The sequence below is a fragment of the Accipiter gentilis genome, chromosome 15 (genome assembly GCF_929443795.1).
Source record: "Accipiter gentilis chromosome 15, bAccGen1.1, whole genome shotgun sequence".
Classification (NCBI taxonomy): Eukaryota; Metazoa; Chordata; class Aves; order Accipitriformes; family Accipitridae; genus Astur; species Astur gentilis.
Genome location: NC_064894.1, coordinates 25,720,474 through 25,741,858, shown reverse-complemented (window position 1 = coordinate 25,741,858; position 21,385 = coordinate 25,720,474). Strand labels below are relative to the sequence as shown.

General features: G+C 37.8%; 1 protein-coding gene across 5 annotated transcripts in view; it reads right to left on the bottom strand.

Annotated features, from left to right (window-relative positions):
- WASF1 (WASP family member 1) overlaps positions 1-21,385 on the bottom strand; it is a 103,442-nt gene that overhangs the window by 23,521 nt on the left and 58,536 nt on the right. The window contains exons 1-4 of one of the 5 annotated variants that reach the window (XM_049818261.1): positions 9,688-9,918; positions 9,325-9,575; positions 6,261-6,324; positions 5,904-6,064 (exon numbers count right to left, since the gene is read on the bottom strand). In XM_049818261.1, coding sequence (XP_049674218.1) covers positions 5,904-6,036 — 133 coding nt within the window. In that variant the 5' untranslated portion in view covers positions 6,037-6,064; positions 6,261-6,324; positions 9,325-9,575; positions 9,688-9,918. Of the gene's footprint in view, positions 1-5,903; positions 6,065-6,161; positions 6,325-9,324; positions 9,576-9,687; positions 9,919-21,385 lie in introns of those variants that run through there. The other 4 variants (XM_049818263.1, XM_049818262.1, XM_049818264.1 and 1 more) reach the window with 4 other exon arrangements.

The following is a 21,385-nucleotide window of genomic DNA, read 5'->3' as shown; positions in this document are numbered from 1 at the left end:
ATAAAAGCATAGAACAAAAGCAGCTGTAAAACCTGTCTCATGTCCTACTGCATAACCTCTTCCCAATATACTTACACTATTCAAAATTACATTATTCACTACTGAATAGTTCCTTCCTACACAATATAGTGTATATATTAGAAAATACTCTTTCAGAATAATTAGTTACCCCATAAGCCACTAACAATATATAACCAGGGTCCCTTTATAAAGCAAACCAAGAATGTTATTCTAAGTCTATTAATACATTTTTCCTCCTCCATTAATTCTGACACATAATTTAACATATCCATTGCCTGTTGATTCAGCTTCAGAACTTCACTACATTAATTTTATTTAATTGAATGTTTTAGCAAAAAATCAAGGTATATCTGAGTTTCACCTGAAACCCTAGGCTTGTTTCTCATCATGATCAGTTCAGTGGCTACAAGATGGACTAAAAGCTAGGAGACTGAACTGTCTCCCAGGCTTGGAGATAAGAACCTTGGAAGATCCTTGAGACTTCAGTGGCTATGGCTGAGTGAGCTCTGGAAAGCAATGTACTAAATATTGTTCAGTGATGCTAATTAGGAAGCTACCATTATGAAGGTTAAGGGAAGTCCACAAGGACTGGATTTAAGGATTTTAGCAGGAATATCAGAGTGAGGAAGAGATAACTTGCTTCCTTTAGCCAGCAAAATTGAACCAGGCATTTATCAGACAACCTGGTCAGGGTATCAAAAGTATCAAATAAACTGTGTTAAAGGCCATCTCTGAAGCAGGTCTGATGCTTCTTGTTGACATCCAAGAAGAAAAAGTCAGCCTTCAAAAATCTCCAGTCATGGAGCTCCAAGATATCATTTCTTATCTCCCACTGAGGACAGCATCAAGTAAACTGGCTGAGATTATCCATTAGGGATTCAGAAATCTGTGAAAGAGACTGCTGAGAGCTGAACCTGGTGTTGAAAGCACCAGTCCTAAAAATCATTTCACAGGGAAGTCTTGTTCTTCCTTTCCTTTTTTAATATCACCTGAATTCACTGCTCTATAGAGGCAAGGAATTAATGACAGGTAGGACTTTTTTTTGCTAACACATAGTTGTTTTCAATGAGAAATTACTGACCATTTGTTCATCCCCTCGTTACCATTTGAGGTGGAGACAAAATAGCATCACATTGCCAATACTGCCACTGCCGGGGAGCCAACATCGAGCAATCAGACAGAAGTCTTTGAGGGGACAGGGGTCTCTGAAAAGCAGAGTAAGCCTTTAGTTTTCAAGTCCTTTAGTTCCCTTACCTCATAAGAACACTTCTTTAGTGTTCCCTGGCACTCATAGTAATAACGAAGGAAGAAGGGTGACTAATGAAGAAAACTCACAGACTATTGAATAGGCTTGTGAGCACAGCGAGAAGGAGGATTCCCAGGGCAGGACCTGCATAGGGATTCTGCTGGTTCTCAATTACTGACTGAAGGTCTAGCTGCAGATCTGCAGAGACCTACCTCTGATCATGCAACATGTAGGGGCCTCACCATGTGCTGAAGATATTGCCCAGACAGGATGAAGAAAGAGAGGCTGGTCTGAAGAGGCCTGGTTCTACAGATCAGTTGAAGTCCAAACATCTTTTTGGCAAGTATTTATGGAGAAACATTTCCTATTTATTGAATGTTAACACCCTAAGCCATGGCAAACTGAAGGTTTTCCCGAGGTGAGAGAATGTCTCTCAAGATGAGCAGTGTTTAAAACCCTCTGGGGGATGGCACGGTAAGCAAGAAATAAGGAAGAAAAGTTAAAAGCATCTAAGAGGGGAAAAAAACCCGGGGGAAATAATATGCTTGAAAGTCAGGGTTTCACTCGTGAAAACTAACAAATAAGGGGTGAGGAAAAGAAATAACTAACTAAGAGAATATGGTAAAAACAGGAAATAGTACAAAGAAAAGATAGAAAGAGGGGAAAGGCTACTGAAGGTTCCATGTTAATTGAAAATTGTTTTCACTAACATAAAAGGCACTTCAGCTTAGCAGAGTTATACAGCATTCTCTTTCTTTATACAGAGGTAGACGAAAAAAAAAGGGAAATGACATCTTGCTATGATTGAATAAAAGGCCTAGTCTGAATGCCTGCAATATAAATATTCATTAAAGGAACACACTCAAAAGGAGAAATGTTGTCCTCCCAACACTGACACTCTGGAGGTGTCAGAGACTGGGGCCAAGAACAAACCTCATCAGTTAGGTTTCTTATGTGGTACTGAGATTCTGTGTACAGGGAACAGCTGAATAAAAGGAAAAACAAGATGGGTCAATAGCTGTGAACAAAATGAGGAGGTTACATTCACACAAGAGAACTATTTATCCATCTTCTAACAATGGCACAGCTACACAGTGCTATCAGTTGTGTTTCATGTATGCTGGAATGCTATGGGCTGACATACACCAACATATACCAACTCAGGCAGTACTGGAGTACTAATGTATCTGCAATATTGCTGAAAAAAATAGGTAAGCACTTCTCCAAAACAGATACAGTCAGAAAGCAAGAAATACAGGGAAGAATGGCTAGGAAACTAGAACAGCTGTTGCTGTTGTCCAGAGAGTTTCTGTTGCCACAGTGCTAAGAAAAGCTGTCAGAAGACAGATCCTTTTATGAAGTTAGAGAAGACTGGGAATAGACAGAGAAAAAATTACTTACTGGCAATTTTGTATGTCGGATGAAGACGGAATGATGTGTTTTCATGCTCCAGGGAGAAAGGCAAGGACTATCACTCAAAGCAGAAATAAATATTTCATCCTTTCATCTCTACTTCTTTTAAAGGTCAAAAAATTTCTCAAACTGAACAATTAAAAGCAACAAATCAAATAAACTATGAAAGGATTGAGAATTTGTATGGAGACACATAGCAGCTATTGCTGACATACCGAAGCTCTTTTCATTTTACATTAAAACACAGGAAAATAGAATTCCTGTCATTTAATAGGTATTGTTTCTGCAAGCATGTCCTACTTACACATAGTATCCAAGATCATAGGAACACAGTCCTGTTCAGGTTGAAAAGACCTCCAGAAGTCATCTAGTCCAACACCCTGCTCAAAGCAGATCCAGTTGCTTGACTAATCCAGTCATTAGTACCTCCAAGAAGGGAGATCTAATGACATACATGACAAAACTCTATGCTTAGCTTTTCCAAATAATAGTTTTCGGTATCATTTAAAGTGCTGGAGGCTCTAATTCCGTCACAGCGCTCTTTGTCCCTATCATATCAGAAGAAAGGTTAAGAATGGTTGGTCTGAGAGTCATAATGGCAGGAGATTAATCCTCTCTTTGAGGGCTGGTAACTGAAAAATCTTAAGAGACAGAAACGACTAAGTGCTAATCAGGTCAAAGACCACTCATTTAAATTTGCATAACTTCACCATCAAGAGCAAAAGCAGCTTTAGTTTAAAGGAAATGAAACCAAACCAGAACACTCAGTTTCCACTCTCAGAGCGAAGCCTCATTTCATCTACAGCTTAAAGGCTGATTCTCAAACATACACATTATCCATACAAAACAAAAGGGTAAGGCCTGCAGAGAAGGTGGTTGCCAGGGGACTGCTGCAAAACCATGCCTGCTGGCTATGACTCACAGGCAACTACTAAAATTTATCTGCATATCAGCAGACCTCACTGTACACCAGTAACAGTGACACACCAAGTGAAGACCAGTTATTTGGGTTTAAGCGCATGAGAGACAAAATTCCTATACCAGAACTCCCAAATCTTTTTGAATTTGTACTGCTACTAGGACAAACAGGCAGAAAAGCTAGAAGAATTCTGGAACAAAATACTTTCACAGGTACTCATACTGTTGTAACACCATCTCCATCTTTATAGAAGAATTCTTAATGTTGCTGAGAAATAAGGACAATTTTGCAAAACGTGTTTTATTTAATTGTAGAAAAAAATGGTTTTTTTGTTGAAAACACACACAGTATAAACCAAAAACTTACTTCAGTTGGTATAAACACTACCCATAGAAAACCTACAAACACCATGATGCTATTTGGAGGGAAGAACAAAAGGTTGAAGTAACAGGTCTTGTTCATCAGTGTTTAACTTACTTGTAAAAAATTCTGAATGACCTATTCTGGGCTTGCTGTTGCAGAGTAAGCCAGTGCATTTTCCCTCCTGTTTTACCTTCCTTGTCATTTCCATCATTGACCACTAGTCACAAGTTCATGACAGAAACTCCTCTCAAGTGAAAACAGCTAATTTATGGCTCATCCCTATGTATGTACACTTCATGTAGAACCATGTTTCTTTTACAGAAAATGAGTTTACATAATTACGGTTACACTCCCTTGAAATTATTTCTCTGTGCTATACATTAGGCAAGCCATATAACAAATGTGGGAGCATTCAATGGATATTCTTCAATAGTTTTTTCCTCCCTTAACTGAGTTCTTTCTGTTCTGGTATTGCTTCATCCCGACCTCCTCCTGAGCACCTGTACACACAATGTCAGGCATAAGCTCTGTATACCAAGAAAACACAGCAAAGGCAGACGAATCTCAATAGGTAAGTACTGAGACCCTGATGTTGAGTTAGAAGTTGGCTTCTCCTTCAAAATTGAAAAACCAAGTGATTTGTGTTGTGGTTTTTTTTAAGGTCAAATGAAAATTCCAAATCAAAATATCAAATGTAAATTTGGTATGCCACCTACAAAAGGAAATTCCCCTAGATGGAGTATATAATCAAATAATAATTTTTAAAACAAGCAAACTAAAATAAATGAATTCACTATTAATAAGAGTGACTTGGAAGGAGAGGCTAGTACACAAACAGCTAGTCTGAGAAGGGCTTTTGGCGGAATGAAGCAAGACCACAGATGGTGATCATATACTGCATCCTAATCCGATATGCTCTTGGTTCACTGAAAAGAATTTACATAGTTATTTTCCTTGCTGTTGCAGCAGCTATACTAATAATGTTCATATTTATGTGCTGTAAGCATTCCTGTCTTGATTGCATAATTCAGTGTCCTCAGTTAGAGTCTTCAACCTAATAGCACACTAACACCATTGAAAGGCTGCCAAAACAGTCACCGTACAGTATACCATCAAACCAATAACTAAATCAATCTAATTAACAAATTAGGCTACATCACCTATGACTGTAAGGTACTGACGGAGCTGAAAGTTTTTTCACATTGTAGATGTATATACATGCACATTTTAATATTTAATGTGTTGGTAGTCTTACTAATGTCCTAGTGGTTAAGAAGTGCCTGTAGTATTGGAAATTCAAAATGCTATCATGCTGGTGCATCTGACAGCTTGTTAAAGTTGCTGTAATGCAAAGAAAAAACAACCCAGAAACCAGCCTTTCCAGAAAAACTCCTTCAGAATTCTAGAGCCTGAGAAGTATTCACTCGCCTCAAATGCACTGAGGGAAAAATTGTTGACAGAAGGGAGAAGAAGGAAGAAAAATCTCTACCTGTTTGAAATACTATGTAATAATTACATTTCTGAGTTTATTATTTTAAAAAGCAACTACTTTTTTTCCTGAATGACCACATCATGACCAAAGGTTTAAGTTATGAGAATTAAGTAACCAGTGATGTGTTCCTCACTATGTCATATTCCCTACTCAAGAATTGCTCTAAGGTTAGCGATTACTGACTTCATTAACTACGAGATATCTTTTTCTGTCACATTTCACTGGTAACAGAACTATATAGCTGAACAGTTTTAAGATGTGCTGCTGGAAAAATTCCTAGCTTTCTTTCACAGAAGTCCATGCTAGTCATTAGCCACAAAAGGAGTACATTCAAGGCGCAGACACAATTTCCTACTGAGAATTTGAAAAAGCGTTCCTACTTCAACCACAAAAACTGTGTCTGTAAAATATATTAGTTCTAAATACAGCTATTAGGACAATGTACTTACTGAGACTACTCAGTTGTCTGATTATATTTGCCAAGGAGATATTGGTGACACATTCCAGTTCATTCTTGATACCTCGGGGCAAAGCTGTGTGGCACAGGTGCCTGGGGTCTATGTTCCTTTTTACCAGCGGCATTCTGAAATGTGTCAGAGGACCAGCAAACCTGTAAAGGAGACAAAATGCTGTTATAAGTTTAATTCTATTTTAAATTCAGATTATGTCTAAAGTTAAATTGACTAATCCTAACAAGATAAAAATACCTCCATAGTACTGATGGAATTCATTGCTCTGTGAGTACATAAATCTTTTCTTCTTTGCCCAATGAAAGACTATTTCATTCTCTCTCTTTAAACCTTTACCTGTCTCAGATGCCAGTGAAGTGACAAATAATTTTTTACAGTTCATGCTTTTTTCTTTTTCCCCCTGAAAAAAAAGACAGGAAAATCTTTGCGGTACAAAAACATTAAAAAATGTTTTCCTTCTTTATGGACTACTTCCTTATTCAGGCCAGGCAAAGTCCAACAACAAATGCCCTTTATTATGAGGTCAAGGTCAAACCAGTTGCTTATTCCACCTGAAAGGCAGATATGATCCATTCATTACGTAATGTCACGCTACTAGCAGGAGTCACCCTTCTAGTCTAAACATCGCTTCTAAATTATACCGAATCAAGGTAAGAAAAGAGAAGATGTTTCCATTCCACCTACACTGCTACTGGCAATAAATTCAGCTAAGAACACATCTTCCAAATACAAAAGTCTCCTCAGTAAACTTCTAGTGCAAAGTCCTCCACGACTCAGAAATCCTACCCCTCCACACCTTTCCAAATCCACATATGTTAAATTAATCAAGAGTCTTTACTAGTTCTGCAGACAGCATAAGAATCATCTCAGGCTGTGAATTCCAGGCTTGTAATTTTCTGCACACACGGCACTGATTGGAAGGAGTTTCCCAGGGGGCAAGTTATGCCTCTCATCTTCTTAATGCTGCTTATTAAGATCTGTCTACTAAAACTTTTCTTCATGAAAAATGGATTCCTTAAAATTCTGTAATTCCCCCATCATCTGTCATGTAAAACTCTGACTGACCAATGCAAACCTCCCATTTGATACGCAGAGAATGGACACGCTTGGTATCGGTATAACTTAGTCTCATGTCCCATTGCAGAAGAGATTACACTTTCTCCAGACAGCAAGGCAGACAAGTTTTCCACAAACCAACCTGCAGTCCTATTCCCTCAACCAGACAGCTTGCCGCAACTTCACCTGTCCTCTGCTTAGAAGCTTTATTTCAAAATGTTCCCAGGATGCAGCTAGGGCTTCGTGTTGGGCCACAGAATGCATCTTCCCTACAGTATGTATTTAGCCACGGTTATCTTTACTTGGTCAAAACGGAGAGATTTTTTGGATAAGAATAACATAAGACCATGGCAGTAGGGCTGAAATTTTGCTGACCTAGAATAGCATAGGGAATTAAAAGAGTCAAAGATGACTGTAATGGAGTATTTTCCTCTCACAGACTGCTTAGATTTCTCCTTGCCACTTTTCCTGGGAGTATATTCTTTCACTGAAGCCAGAGCTCATAGCTGAGGGACCCAGGCAGGATCCTGAAGTCTACCTGAGAAACACCTCTGTTTCCAGGATCTGATTAGACTTCATTTGTTGCATTTTAACACCGTGTCTGCTGCCCTTATTTTCTTGAGACAACAATGAAAAATATTTTCTGCTTTTGAGGGATAAAAACCAATGAAAATAATTATTCTAGTCACTTGCTTAAGGGAAAGATTATACAGATCCTAAAAGTTTGTAATTTAGTTTCCCAATATTAACAGTAAAAATTATGGAAGTGTGCATGGGGCAGGAGTACATTATAAGAACAGATTTTTATTTTTATTGTATAGGAATATCCCAAATCTTTCTAGTCCCTCAATACCCAAGTACTAAAAAGCTAGCTGCTGCATACAAGCTAAATGAAATAAAAAGTGCAAATCTGAACACTGTCTCAGATAGAGGCAATGACAAAGTGTTTATAATTAAAGTGAGACTTTATACTTGCTGGTAGAAGACATAGGTGTAGCATGAAGCAAGGGAGATCAAACAGGCCCCACCAGCAGAGCTTCTGCCGTCTTAGGAGTGTGCAATCCCTCTCCCCCCCCAGTGACAAGACCCTGAAAAAACCCTTAACTACAGGTTCGTTATCACGGTTCCCCAATAGAAAATAAAGGAACCATTCTGTCACTGTCAAAGAAACACAACAAATGATATGTGAGCAATGTTCTACAGAAGCAATTAAATATTAATTCCAGAGTTAAGCCCTTTCTTGATTACTGCTTTAATGATACTGTTGTATAAACAGCACTGTAGGCAAGTCTTTTAAAAAGAGGTCCAAACAAATATGTAAAGAAACTTTTTTACAGAAAAATTAAAAATCTAAATATAAAACAAACTTAAATAGTCTTTATTTCCATCTATCTAATATAGATCTGGGTTATGAAGGTAAAAATATCTGTAGATACCAAGCATAAAAGCAGTTGATGACTAGTGCACTTTTTCTTTTGTTTTATCTTATTATAATCAAGATGTTAGTTAAGTGATGATAATGCTCTCCGTCTTTGATTTTATATCATTCATGAAAAAACTTGTCCAATTTATAGCACGTACAGATAATAAAGCTTCAGATGCCCAAGTGACAGATACTTTAGAAAACTGTGCGTAATAGCAATAAAAAAAAAATATCTTAAAAGTAATTCCAGACGTTAGCTAGATTTTAAGTAACAGCATTTGAGTGTGTACTGCCCTTTACCAGTCTGATTTGTCTCTAGAACACTTAACAAAATAGCTGAAAAGATGCACTATTGGCCAAAATATTTTCTCCAACAGGCATATAAAGATGCTGCACAAGCAGAGATTAAGCCAGAACTCCCTGGACCTCAAAATGTAAAACTCAGAACCTGAATAAAAGTCCATTTAAGACAATGGAAATTTTCTTGCTTTGACCTCTCTAGAATTTGCAGAAAATCTACTCTTCGACATTTTTTTCTTTCTAAAACTTCACAAATACCATTTTCTAGTATCTGAATAATGCAGTTGTGGCTGTCCTTACCCAAAGATATAGTGTAACAAAAAAGGTAGCAGAGGGAGCAGTAAGTATGGTAAAAGGTATAGTTTTAAAACAAGAATAGACTCAGAAGGGAAACAAACAACAGAAGATCTAACGGACACCTTCCAAATTATGCATCATGTTTGAAAACTGTGCAAAGCCTGAACAGAGAGCATTGCCCAGTTTCCCACAGAAACAAGAACAAGTAGGCAACGAAGGATAATAATATTCAAACATGCTTAAAACAAAGGCAGAGGCACTTCACACAATGTTTAATAAATTGTGGAACTCATTGCCACAGGATGCCATATACAACAAAAGTACCTTCCGGTAATTTGTCCACTACGGACCACATATTCTTTGCAGTTTGTTGCAACCACTAGAAGGTCTTGATGATTCTTCCTCAATCGTATTTAGCGATCCCAGCACGGGAGCAACAGGTGTGCAACAGCAAACAGAACTTTACTGTACCCAAACAATTTCTTCGATCCTATAAAAGATGTCTTTCCTAATGCAGTTCTTAACAGAAACCTGAAAAATTCTGAAATCACTATATTTACTGTGCAGCTTTAGAGCTGTGAAAGAGGAAAAAAACAAAAAAGGCATTGTTACAATCTAGTACAGCCTTTAGGTTAAAAGCAAAAAAATACACCCCCCCACGTACCCTGCTCCCAAACCATACGTTACCCAAGCCACTCGGGCAGCAAAGGAAAAATTCATTCCAAGATCATAAAATCCTGTTACCATGTTGCTCCCAAGCAAGCCCTGGAAACCGTTCATAGCCCCAGCCAGGCAGAAGGGAGAAGCAGCTTGTCAGTGCCTAAGAGGATCCCTAGGCTGGAAGGTTACATGACACCTCCTCAGAGGCTTACAGCTCTCCTGTCGCACAGGTCTCGGAGCTCTCCCTCCCCTCAGCCCCACTGCTCCCCAGCTCAAAACTCAGGGAAGGGAAGGCAATCCTCAAACACGAGTATCTCCTCTTCCCTACTGCCCCATACAAATCTTTGAGGTAATTCTTAAGAAGCAGCGCTAGTTTACACTCGAGTTAAATGGAAGTGCTTTACTCTATAGTGTTCTTAAACTGAAACTCCTCTTTACAAGGAGATGCGATCTGATCTCTTTTGCAGAGCCACTATTGACAACTCTTCTCCCTCACTTCCTATGCATCCTTTGAAGCACTCTGAATCCACTCGAGAAGCCAACTCTAATCTTCTTTACAAACCCCTCCGCTACTTCAGTTGCACAATGACTGGCACAACCTCATCGCCCACACATACGCTGCGAGTACGAGTACAGAATACAAATGTGTGTACATAATGACTGTCTAATGTTTTTTATTAATCTATCATGCTTTGATACATGATTTTTTAGGAATTAGGTAACATGCTCCAGTTGCTTTTTCAATTCCTATTACTCAGAAAAACTGCAGAACAATGGCACTAATGAAAGTTCATTAATATCTTTTTAGAAGAACAGCGTTAATGGGATCTGACCACGCTTCTTTTCAAAAGGCAAGTCGTGTAGTGTGCTGCGCAGCCCTCTTCAGTTATTAGGGGCCTTACCGGTGACGCTTTTCTATCTCTGTCTCGTACTTCTCAAACACTGCTGGCAGCAGCTGAGAAACCTGCTTGTGCCTGCACCGCAGGAGCAGTGCTGCTTCCAGGGCTCCGACCACGATGGTTTCACCCGGCTGCTGGCGCCCAGAGAAGGCCCTGGGGAGCACTGCTGTAGGAAACAGCTAACGTTTTCCCTTCGATGTGCTCCTGGAGAAATATTTCAGAATCGCAAGATGTGTGGAGAAATGTTACATTACTAGAAGCTTGTGAAAAATTTGAAATGTCAGTTGTCATAGTAATGATTCACGTTTTCTAGCAAATACAGTAAGACAAGCAGGAATGAAAGCACAACATTAAGGTGGGAAAAACTAACTAACCTGCCCAACAGTTTAACTGCTAATTAAACTATACTTCAGTTTTACTTTCAGAAGACTAATGAAATTTCACAATTGCACATCTTTTTTAATGAAAGTTTACTTCTGATTAGCTTACATTTCGTCCTTACTAAACTTGACGTTATTTTCTTAGCATTAATGAAAGACATTCATCTCTAATTTTGGTATAATATACCAATAATGCAGCACTGAATGCCTTTGCTTTCATGGAGTTAAATTTAATCCCAACAATTTCTATAGCATATCTTTATGCCTTAATATTACCATACTTGCAATTTTTCTTTACCAATGTGCAACAGCAATGCCTTTCATATGCCTCATTTAATTGATCACGTTCTAGCTGCTGGCAGAACAGACCACAGTTTGAAACACAACAATCAATTTAACACTACCCCCACCCACCCTTAGAAACAGAAATAGAATATACAATAGTTTTTATATTTGCTTGCATAATCATGTACTAACTGCGTCTACACTATACAGACTTTGGGACAGAATGAAAGTAGCTAATAAAAATCTGCAAATGTGTTAACAAATCTGGTAAAATCAAAATTCTATCAGTTAACAAAACAAGCCCATTCTCTTATCAAATTTTCTTTTAATTATACCACGAGACATCATGTTATACTAGTTGCAGAAAAACCAGAGATGAAGATCTTGTAATACACACCTCTACTATGAAAAGGCAAATGTGCAAAGACTTCATGCAGCTTGTTTCTCTGCAGCTCTCACTGCAAGATCAAGGACCAGGTAAAAGCTTCAGAAAAAACAGACACCAACAGTATGGTGTCCTTCAAGAAACTAGGCTACTACCACCTACTGCTAAGCCAACATAACGATTTTAAAACTCTAAAGGCAATTAACATCCCTTAGAAGGTACATCTTGGAACTGACAAGATGACAACTGACATCTTAAATTGACAATTCAACAGAAATGTGTTAAAATTACAGTTTTGCAATCCTTTCTGTTATGAACCATGTCACAGAATGAAAGATCTCCTTGGAACACTTCCCTCAAATCTCAGTCTTCTGCAACTTGCTCTCAAAAATTTTTCTAACTGCAAGTGACGAGGAAAAGATGACCTTATTGTAACTAAAAAGCAGTGTCAAAGAAAATAAATGCAAAATATTTTACTAGAAAGTGATGTTGACATCACTGCTGTTTAAGAAGGAGTGTAAAGTGAATTGTTTACATCTTAAGATCTCCTATACTAGATTGTCTATTCAAAAAAGTTTTTACACATTTGGTCAACGTAAGGAGCAATGCCTATTCTAGCGCATATAAAGGAAGTTGATAATTTTTTTTTTATGAAACCACAGTCACTAATCAAATATTTTATTTGTAGTCACAAATATAAAAAATACTGTTCCTGAAGTAATACCAATAACAGTGTCTCAAACATTCTCTAAATAGTCTATTGCTGAACTGAAGGTAAGATTATGCAGGGATGGATTAGTACGTCAATGGCCCACTGAAATTTCTATCTCAGCAACACTGTATAGGAAAGGATTTGATTTGCAAGATAATAATGAATAGATCGTAAAAAACAATCTAACTTATATAATTATAAAATGTATTTAAAATGCATTTGTAATTTTTATTCTGTATTTAATACTGACTGACTTCTGTATTGGTTTAATTGTCTCTGACAATTATTACAGAACAATCTGTAACGTCTCAGTACATCTGTAGCGTCAGATAAGCAGAAAACAGACAATGTAGTCACAAAAATGGGTAGGACTTGAGTTCTACTCAATCTCTAAGGCATAGTTACAGACAGTGCTAAAAAAATTACTTTTCAGCTACTACCATCCAGCCAATCTTCTCCCAGATGCATATTGTAAGATTGCAATCTCTCCCCATGAATGAGTGCACACCTGCACACGCAGAGGCACACTCATCTTTAAAGCACATGGAAAAAACATTTGAAAATTATGGGTTTGATTACAGAAACAAGTCACAACTACATCTACTTCCTTGCCAAAATTTCTAAGTTTCACCTTTATTCAGCTAAACAAATAAAAAAAGAGCAGTAATTTTTTACACTGGAAAAAAAAAGTTTATTTTCAGCCCTATATTGGTTGCAACTATGATGAAATAATATAGTAAAATGAAGGCAATTTTGGCAAGTTATGGGTGGGAAGAAATTGAGTGATTATTTGTATGTTGACTTTTAAGACCTTTATCTGTGATAAATTAGCTTTTCCAAAAAATCTTAAATCGTTACTGTGGCTGAGATGACTCCAGCGATGGCAGCAGAATTCTCAGTATGGATAATGCTGCAAAATATGAACCCTTAGTATCAATGCAGCAAGTACAACTTCTTTCACAGAAACAGCAGCAGCATTTCAGGGGAGAAAGCTGACATACCAATTCATAAGGACAGGGGCTACCTCAAGTTTTAGAGAAGGCAACAGCATATTTTCACTGAGTGAAACACTGCAATCTGTGTCGAGTCAACAAGCTACATCTAACAAAATAAAGCACCATAGCATGCAGCCAGCACTTTCTACTGAGTGAGTCCAGCCCTCAGGGCTTCCATAGCCCTTCCAATACTGTTGGGGAAGATCTTTTAAAGTTTGACTCCCTCTACAACCCGCTGTATAGCTTTGGGCTTCCTCAGGGTCCTTACACACTTGTCTGGAATTCCTCCCACCTGTGTTTTGTTTGTGCTGTCACTGGCCTCTCCTGAACCAGTACACAGATGACAGAGGCAGTCACCATCATTTATACAGTCCTCTCCTCCCCTCAAGCCCTAATGAAAGATTTCACTGCAATCGTGTGTACAGAGCAAAAACCTAAGGTATCCTAAATACAAGGAGAGAGTACTCAGCTCAATATTGGTTTCTTTTTCCCAATACAGGTGTAAAATACAATAGAGTTAAATAAACAGCACGCGGATTTTGCAAATCTCATCTCTTTTGTTAAGCAGAATTCCTATGAGTGAAGTAGAATTCAAACACAAACAATTCAGAGTACAGCAGCTTACAAACTGTGGCTTTTTAGATAGTTTCTTTCTACAAGACTAAGCTCAGCTTGATGTCACATAACTGAAGTTTTTCCGTTTGTTTTCACCTGTGATTTTCTGGAATATAAACAAGTACCTACTGATTTGTCAATTTGTTAAGCATCGATTCTTTTAACCATGTTGCTTCCTTCATTCTTCCCCACTACCAACAGCTTCTATCTTACTATGCTAAGTGTCTTTTAAATGTAAGTTGTTTATATCAAATTTAAGAAATCTACAGCAAAAGCAAAAAAAGTTCAGCTGCCATAACTGCAGTTACTTGATGTGTCTTGCTAGTAACGGTAAAAACATTTCTGTTCAACTTAATAAAGAAACTATTTAAATCAAATTGCTCTTAGAAAAAAAAATATTAAAAAATCAGGTTCATCACTACCTACTCTGAACAGTAGGACTGCTGGGGGCAATAAGACACTAAGCCAGTTGCATTTCTGGCTCACAGACAAAATTCAATGAACAAAGTTAGATGTGACACCATTTAGCATGTCTACAGCAAGAAACATTTAGACTCACAAATTTCCTTCACAGTAAGTATTTTAAGCAAAAATGGAAATTAATAAAGATAGTGAACTTTCTGGGGTATAACAACTTACTTCCAAAATATATATAACAAAAACCACAGAGCACACAAAGAATAAAATTTCTGATTCAAAAAAATCCCTAAGTATATTAAAACAACCCCAAACCAAAACACTGAATATTTCCAGATGTTAGATCAGACTTAATTGGTATTTGTACTTCTCAGTATCTTTAAACTAAAACTTTTGTTACATATATGATGATCCAATCCCTTCAAGACCTGTGATATTTTTAGTTTACAAAACAGTAAACAATCAGAAACTGAATAGAATATAATTGCATTCTTCAAATCCAAATACAAATCTTAAAGATACAAAATACTAATTACCAATTCTTTTCCCTCCAATAAGGAAAAGACAGTACTAAACTACAGTGAAGACTTCCAAAATCAGTCTTGTGAATAGTTCACAGAAAAGATGAGAATCATTGTCCCCAAACAGGCACAAGCTCTATGACACCTTACTACAAAAAAAAAGAAAAAAAAAAAAAGAAAAAAGATTAATTAAATTCACCTTACATGTTCATGTATTAATGGAGAAGTCATTTGGAAAACATTGCACTTTATTGTTAGGATACTAATCAAGGAAAAATCAAAAGTGACTCCTTGCACTCATACTTCTATTAGGCTTTCTGAAGAAGTTAATTTTAAAAATATAAAACATATGCACAATGTATTTGCATTATATACATGCACACACACATACTGCTACCTCTAAATAGAAATCTTTTAAATTATTACATGTTAGATTTGAAAAAAGAGCTGCAAAATTTCTTATCAGTGTTACTAAATATTATTCAGACTACCCTGTACTCGTTAGTTTTCTCCTAGTGAGCTCCTGTCAGGTCATTTGATTAAAAACAATTTTGGAAGTATCCTAGGTTCTAATTTAGGTACAGCCAAGAATGCTCAAATTAATTTTTGATTACAAGTTTTCCTCCATTCCCCAAAGGCTAAAAATGTATTAATGCATAACATACTATGTGATTTGAAATTGCTTTTTGAGACCTATATTTTATCTGGTGACATTTTTTCTCTCAGCATTAATCTAGTCCTCCTGCTAACAGTTTCTACGTATGGTGCATAACACAAAAGCCCTATGATGGATTGCAACAAAAGCTCTTTATTATAGTCTTGACAGAGACAGATAACTAATCCACTGTTAATTTAAAATCAAAACCTTAGTACCAGAACTAAGGGTACAGCTCCTGTGGGTTTAGCGTATCTATCATAACATACTGCCTTTGAAAATTTTCTACAATTTTTCTTGAAAATGTATGTTCTATACATTAACAGTTACCTTTGTTACATATTCCTTTACCAGTTCAGGGCGGGACCTATTAAACACACACATCGATTTTATAACTTAATTTTATAAAATACACTAAACGCATGTAAAACGAATGCCAAGATCCTTCTGTTGCACGGATACAACAACCTGCTTTTGAACGGACGGTACTTTGTGGCAGCAAATTATAAATATTTAAAGAAAAGGTACCTGAACTTCCCAGCTGCTAAGAAAGGTAACCTGGTAGTTAAGGTAAGGAAGGTAAGGTGTTCCACCCTGGCTACAGCACCTCGCCGGTGCACTGCCAACTTCCAGAACTCCCCACACCGAGGGAGCCCCCGGGCTGTGGCACTGTTCATCGCAGCCAACATCGCCCACGCTGGCCCGCTTGGAAGCAGGCTGGCCCTCGCTCAAAGGCATTAGAATTCAACACACAGTGCCCTGCCTTAACAACAGAGCTGCCCTTACAAAGGAAACACAGAAGCGCTCACCCCCAGTGACCAAAGCCTGCCCTTTTTCCCCAGACACAAGTAGAGAACCCCCTGAAGGCAGAACGATTAAGAAATAATTATTCCTTTGATACCAAGCCACAGCTGGTAAATATTAAATTATGATGTGCCAAAAATGAAAGAAATGAGCGGCTGTGCCTGGGTGACAAAGGGAAGGAAGGAGAATGCGACAGTCTGGGCCTTTCACGGTGTTGACCTTACTGCTGAATCCGAGAAGGAAATTGGATGCTAATGAAATAATAAATAACATCGGGAATCTACAGTAGTAATGAGACCAATGTACAGAAGGCTGTGACTAAGAAACCTCATACAATGCAGGAGCTACTTAGGCAGTTCCCATATCTTAATCCGCCAGTGATACACACTATACTAAGCAGTACTCACTTGCTAAACTAAATAACAGGTGTCAACAATGACTATCAGAAGCTTTTCATGCCTCAAAACATTACTGGAGATTCGAAGAAGTGATGTTAGCACTGCAAGAGACAGAGATAAGCCATGTATTTCAAAACAAAATTTTCACTGCACTTTATGCTATGATACCAAATGCGTAAATGCATTTTATGCGAGGATTCCAAACCCATGAATGACAGATTACTCGTTTTAATTTTCACAGATTTAAAGGAAGAATTGTACATCCCAGCTATCAAGCGGGAAGTACAGATGCGTAATAATCACCTTATTATTACTAGCCGAGCTTCTTTGTAGATGAATTTTTCCCCCTTGTGAACAACATTCTGCCCTGTCTACTGCCATTTATGCTACTTAACATGTTTGAACAGACATGCTGTGGGAAAAAGGTATTAACATTCACAGAGAAGTTGTTTACTTTTGAACATAAATGTTATTAAATATTCAACAGTCCAGAAACTCCGATGATTTATATTGTTGAAGGCTAGAAACTGATCATTTCATCCTTCACTCAGTATAATGTCAAAACTCCCCACTGAAGTGAAGAAAAGATTTGCAATGTAAAGACAGGAGGACACAGATGTGCTTGTTTCCTACCCAGTGCAGTGCTGTTAGGGACAATAATTTTTCCAGTATTTTTCCCATTCAATTTTCATCATTTTAGGTAGGGTGCTTCCAATAATTTCTTGGGTAAACTCTTCTACAACCAACTACATCTCACACACAGGAAAACGTGTCAATTTTCACTCTTTCCCTCTCAGTTTGTTTCCCCTTTCAGATTACACATATTGGTTCTTATTTATTGTTGTTTGTAACCTTCAGGTATTTAGAGATGTCATACCCTTTCTTTGCTAGAAATTCTACCAAGTTATATATATTTCTGTTCTTGTTTAGCAGGAAAAAAAAAATAATTTGAAGTGTCACTAATTCCAGTAATGTTTATTACTCTTACTCAAGTACTCTCTAATTTATCAGCATTATTCTAGCAATGTAGTATTCAAAATTGAAAACAGCATTCTGGATGCATTTGTGTTATGTGAGCATACCTAAACAAGTCTAAACATCAGGATGGTGTTTAGCTGACAAAGTGCCCTCGTGGCCCAGAAGGCCAGCTGTATCCCAGGCTGCATCAAAAGCAGCGTGACCAGCAGGTCGAGGGAGGGGATTCTCCCCCTCTGCTCCGTTCTTGTGAGACCCCACGTGCAGTACTGCGCTCAGCTCTGGGGTCCCCTACATAAGAAGGACATGGATCTGTTGGAGCGAGTCCAGAGGAAAGCCACGAAGATGATCAGAGGGCTGGAGCACCTCTCCTATGAGGATAGGCTGAGAGAGTTGGGGCTGTTCAGCCTGGAGAAGAGAAGGCTCTGGGGAGACCTTACTGTGGCCTTTCCGTACTTAAAGGGGGCCTATAAGGAAGATGGGGACAAACTTTTCAGCAGGGCCTGTAATAATAGGACAAGGGATAATGGTTTTAAACTAAAAGAGGGTATGTTTAGATTGGACATAGGGAAGAAATTCTTTACTATGAGTACATTCTTTACTACACTGGGACAGGTTGCCCAGAGAGGTTGTGGCTGCCCCATCCCTGGCAGTGTTCAAGGCCAGGTTGGATGGGGCTTGGAGTAACCTGGTCTGGTGGAAGGTGTCCCTGCCCATGGCCGGGGGTTGGAACTAGGTGATCTTTAAAGGTTCCTTCCAACCCAAATCATCCCGTATTTCTATGAATACTTTCAGTTATACCATTATTTGTTACTACCACCTACTCTAGATTTGCACCTGCAGAAATTCAATTTTGCAAGTTAGGGTTGTTTTTTTTCCTGATTAAGTTTTCATGAAAGTTTAAAAAGTTGTTATATTTTAATAAATTCTTATATTTCATAATTTTGGCAAGCCATAATTTAAACACCTTAAAACATAATCATAAGGAAAAACTTATTTTCCAGACAAAATTAGATCTCCTTGTAATTTCACAAGCAGCATTTAAACACCTCATATTTATGTATGCATTTTTCCCTAAATTTAAATACTAAAATTAATTCTAGCCAGCATTTACTGTCACTGTCCATGACTGAGTTTGAGAAATATTCTTGCCAGGAAAGGAATAAATATTGCAGAGAAAACAAATTTTTTTTGTGAACACTGGAACTAATTGAAGCTAGTCCTCCCAAGGCTTTTGTGTCATGGTTGACTGTGAGTTTTAACTAAAGCTGTTCCCATAATTGGGATATCTGTAAGGTGCCTTTCCTCTCTGGTTTCCTGTATCTATTTACATGTAAACTAACACTGTCACCTTTCCATTGCCCATAACATTTGCAAAGACATACATTTTCATAATATATGCAGGAGTTTAACAATGTTTCAAATATCTGTTCCCCTATGAAATTTCTCTCAAATCAGACAGCAGTTTAGAAATTATTGGGATGACATAGGAATCATGGATGAAAAGACAAAGAATGACTGCATTCACCTCCTTTTCTTGACCACACATTGGGAAACTTGATGTTTAAAATAACCTGGTTTTGTGCTATGCTTCAAACAACAATTATTTTAAGTTACTAGCATAAATAACTGGAGGCACAAACATGAAATAAGAACATTTTGAAATTCACACAGTCTTGTACTTTCTGATTTGGGCTTGGAAATACAAAATCCATGGGAATGAAAACTGCAGTCACTAAACTGGAGATTCCACCTCAGTTTCAAGCAGACACAAACCAGTCACATTAGGAAGCTTTGCAAGGGAACTTACGTTCAGAGGGTCAGAAGACTGTTTTCAGTTGTGTGTTCCTCTTACATCAGACTTCTTAATAAAGGGACTATAAACATACACCTACAGGGCTTATGGCATCATCATTATTAAATCACTATGACCAAAAAACCTGCACGTACATATTTATGAGGGAAAATAAGGTGTTCCCAGTCTGCAGGGAAAGCGTCCATGGCCCTCAGGACCATTACATGTGACAATCACAGTATCTTCTGTGATATGGGAAACACTGAGTAAACACAGATCACTGCTGGCTCCTTTGAGGGAGTCAAGGGACTACAACATGAAAAAGAAAAGAAAAGAAGATGAATCTGTTTCTTGTCTACAAAACAGCAAAAAGATTAGCCCAGCCAGCCATGAGGAAGGGCAGACCTCGTAAGGGAGTTAATAAATTTGGCTCCTTCTTTCTTAACAACTATTTAGCAAAGGGTAGATAGTGATTGAATAGTGATGGAGAAATGAGATTATCTTTAGCTGTCTCTACAGGGAGCTCTGAAAAGATAGCATGGAATTGTTAGACTTTGAATTAGTACTTATAATTACTATGTAATAAAGATACCTGTTTGCCTCAGAGGTAGATAACGTTAAGAACCAAGGAACTCAAAATAATTCTTTCTGCATTTAAGATTATGTTAACTGTGGATATTCAGAGAATTTAAGACACAGTATGGGAATAAAACTGTATGAAATTCTAATTATCAAATATAGGTGTTGTCATCAAAATGTTGGTTTCAAGCATAGAAAAAGGGAGGAAACTGGCATGGCTGGGAAGACAGCAACAGTCACTTCAGCAGTCTCTGAGGACAGCAGTAGGAAATCACTGTGCCTAACTAAACGTCTGCGTTTCCACAGAATGCACTGATATCACAGGTGCCTATAAAGAGTAGTCCAGTCCATTTACCTTTTTTTTTTTTCCTACCAAGGATGTATGGAACCAACGGGAAATCTAAAAGGCCTCCATGTACTTCAGAGTAATTCTGTCTACCCTCTCTGAAGTATAGGCACTAAAGGAAGGATGGTTCTTGCCTCCTGAACAACAGCCTGCTGTTCAGAGAACTCACTCGAGTCTTGGTAAAACTGATTAAAGGATGGAAGCCAGATTAAGAGGATTGAATTCATGCCTCCCTTATTGCAGTAATCAAAAGCATTAAGCCACAGAACATTTTATGTGAAAGCACTTGAAACTGAGCAAGCAAATAAGGAAGCCAAATCTTATCCAGAAATTGGGATATTAGCTGCAAGTCGCAGAACTAAGATTCCAGATCTTAATCCCAGAAAATAATTGTGCATTTAAAAAAATATATATTGTCATTAGATAAAACCATCTCCAGAATTATTGATTAAAAATTAGATATGCATCCTTCCAGTTTAATGTCCTGGTTACCTGAAAGGCATTTTTCCTCTATTGCCTAGCCCATTCTCCCCTAGAAAATGGAAGACATAGGTTCAAATCACCTAGCTTGAGTGCTGCACCCATATTTCTCAGTACTCTAATATGCATAACCAACCGAATGCTCTATCTGTCAGGGACAGTAATGACCATTCTCACATGAGATGAAATCAGTCATAGATCTAATCCCCAGTTTTCCTTTTCCAGCTTCTCCTGGGAATGACAGAGAATTTAGGAAGCTGTCCAAATATCTACACAAATTAAGCACCTCTAAACATGTGTCGGTGACTCAACTTAAATGTCTCAGCTAGGCAGGGAGGAGCCTAATGTATTCATACACATAGTGTTAAGCAGTCTTGGAAAATAAATAGATTTTACTATCTGAGATGCATATATTTTTGAGTGGCTAAATTGCAATCTTAGGGTACGATATGTCATCCTTAAACCACAAATCTAATCCTATGCA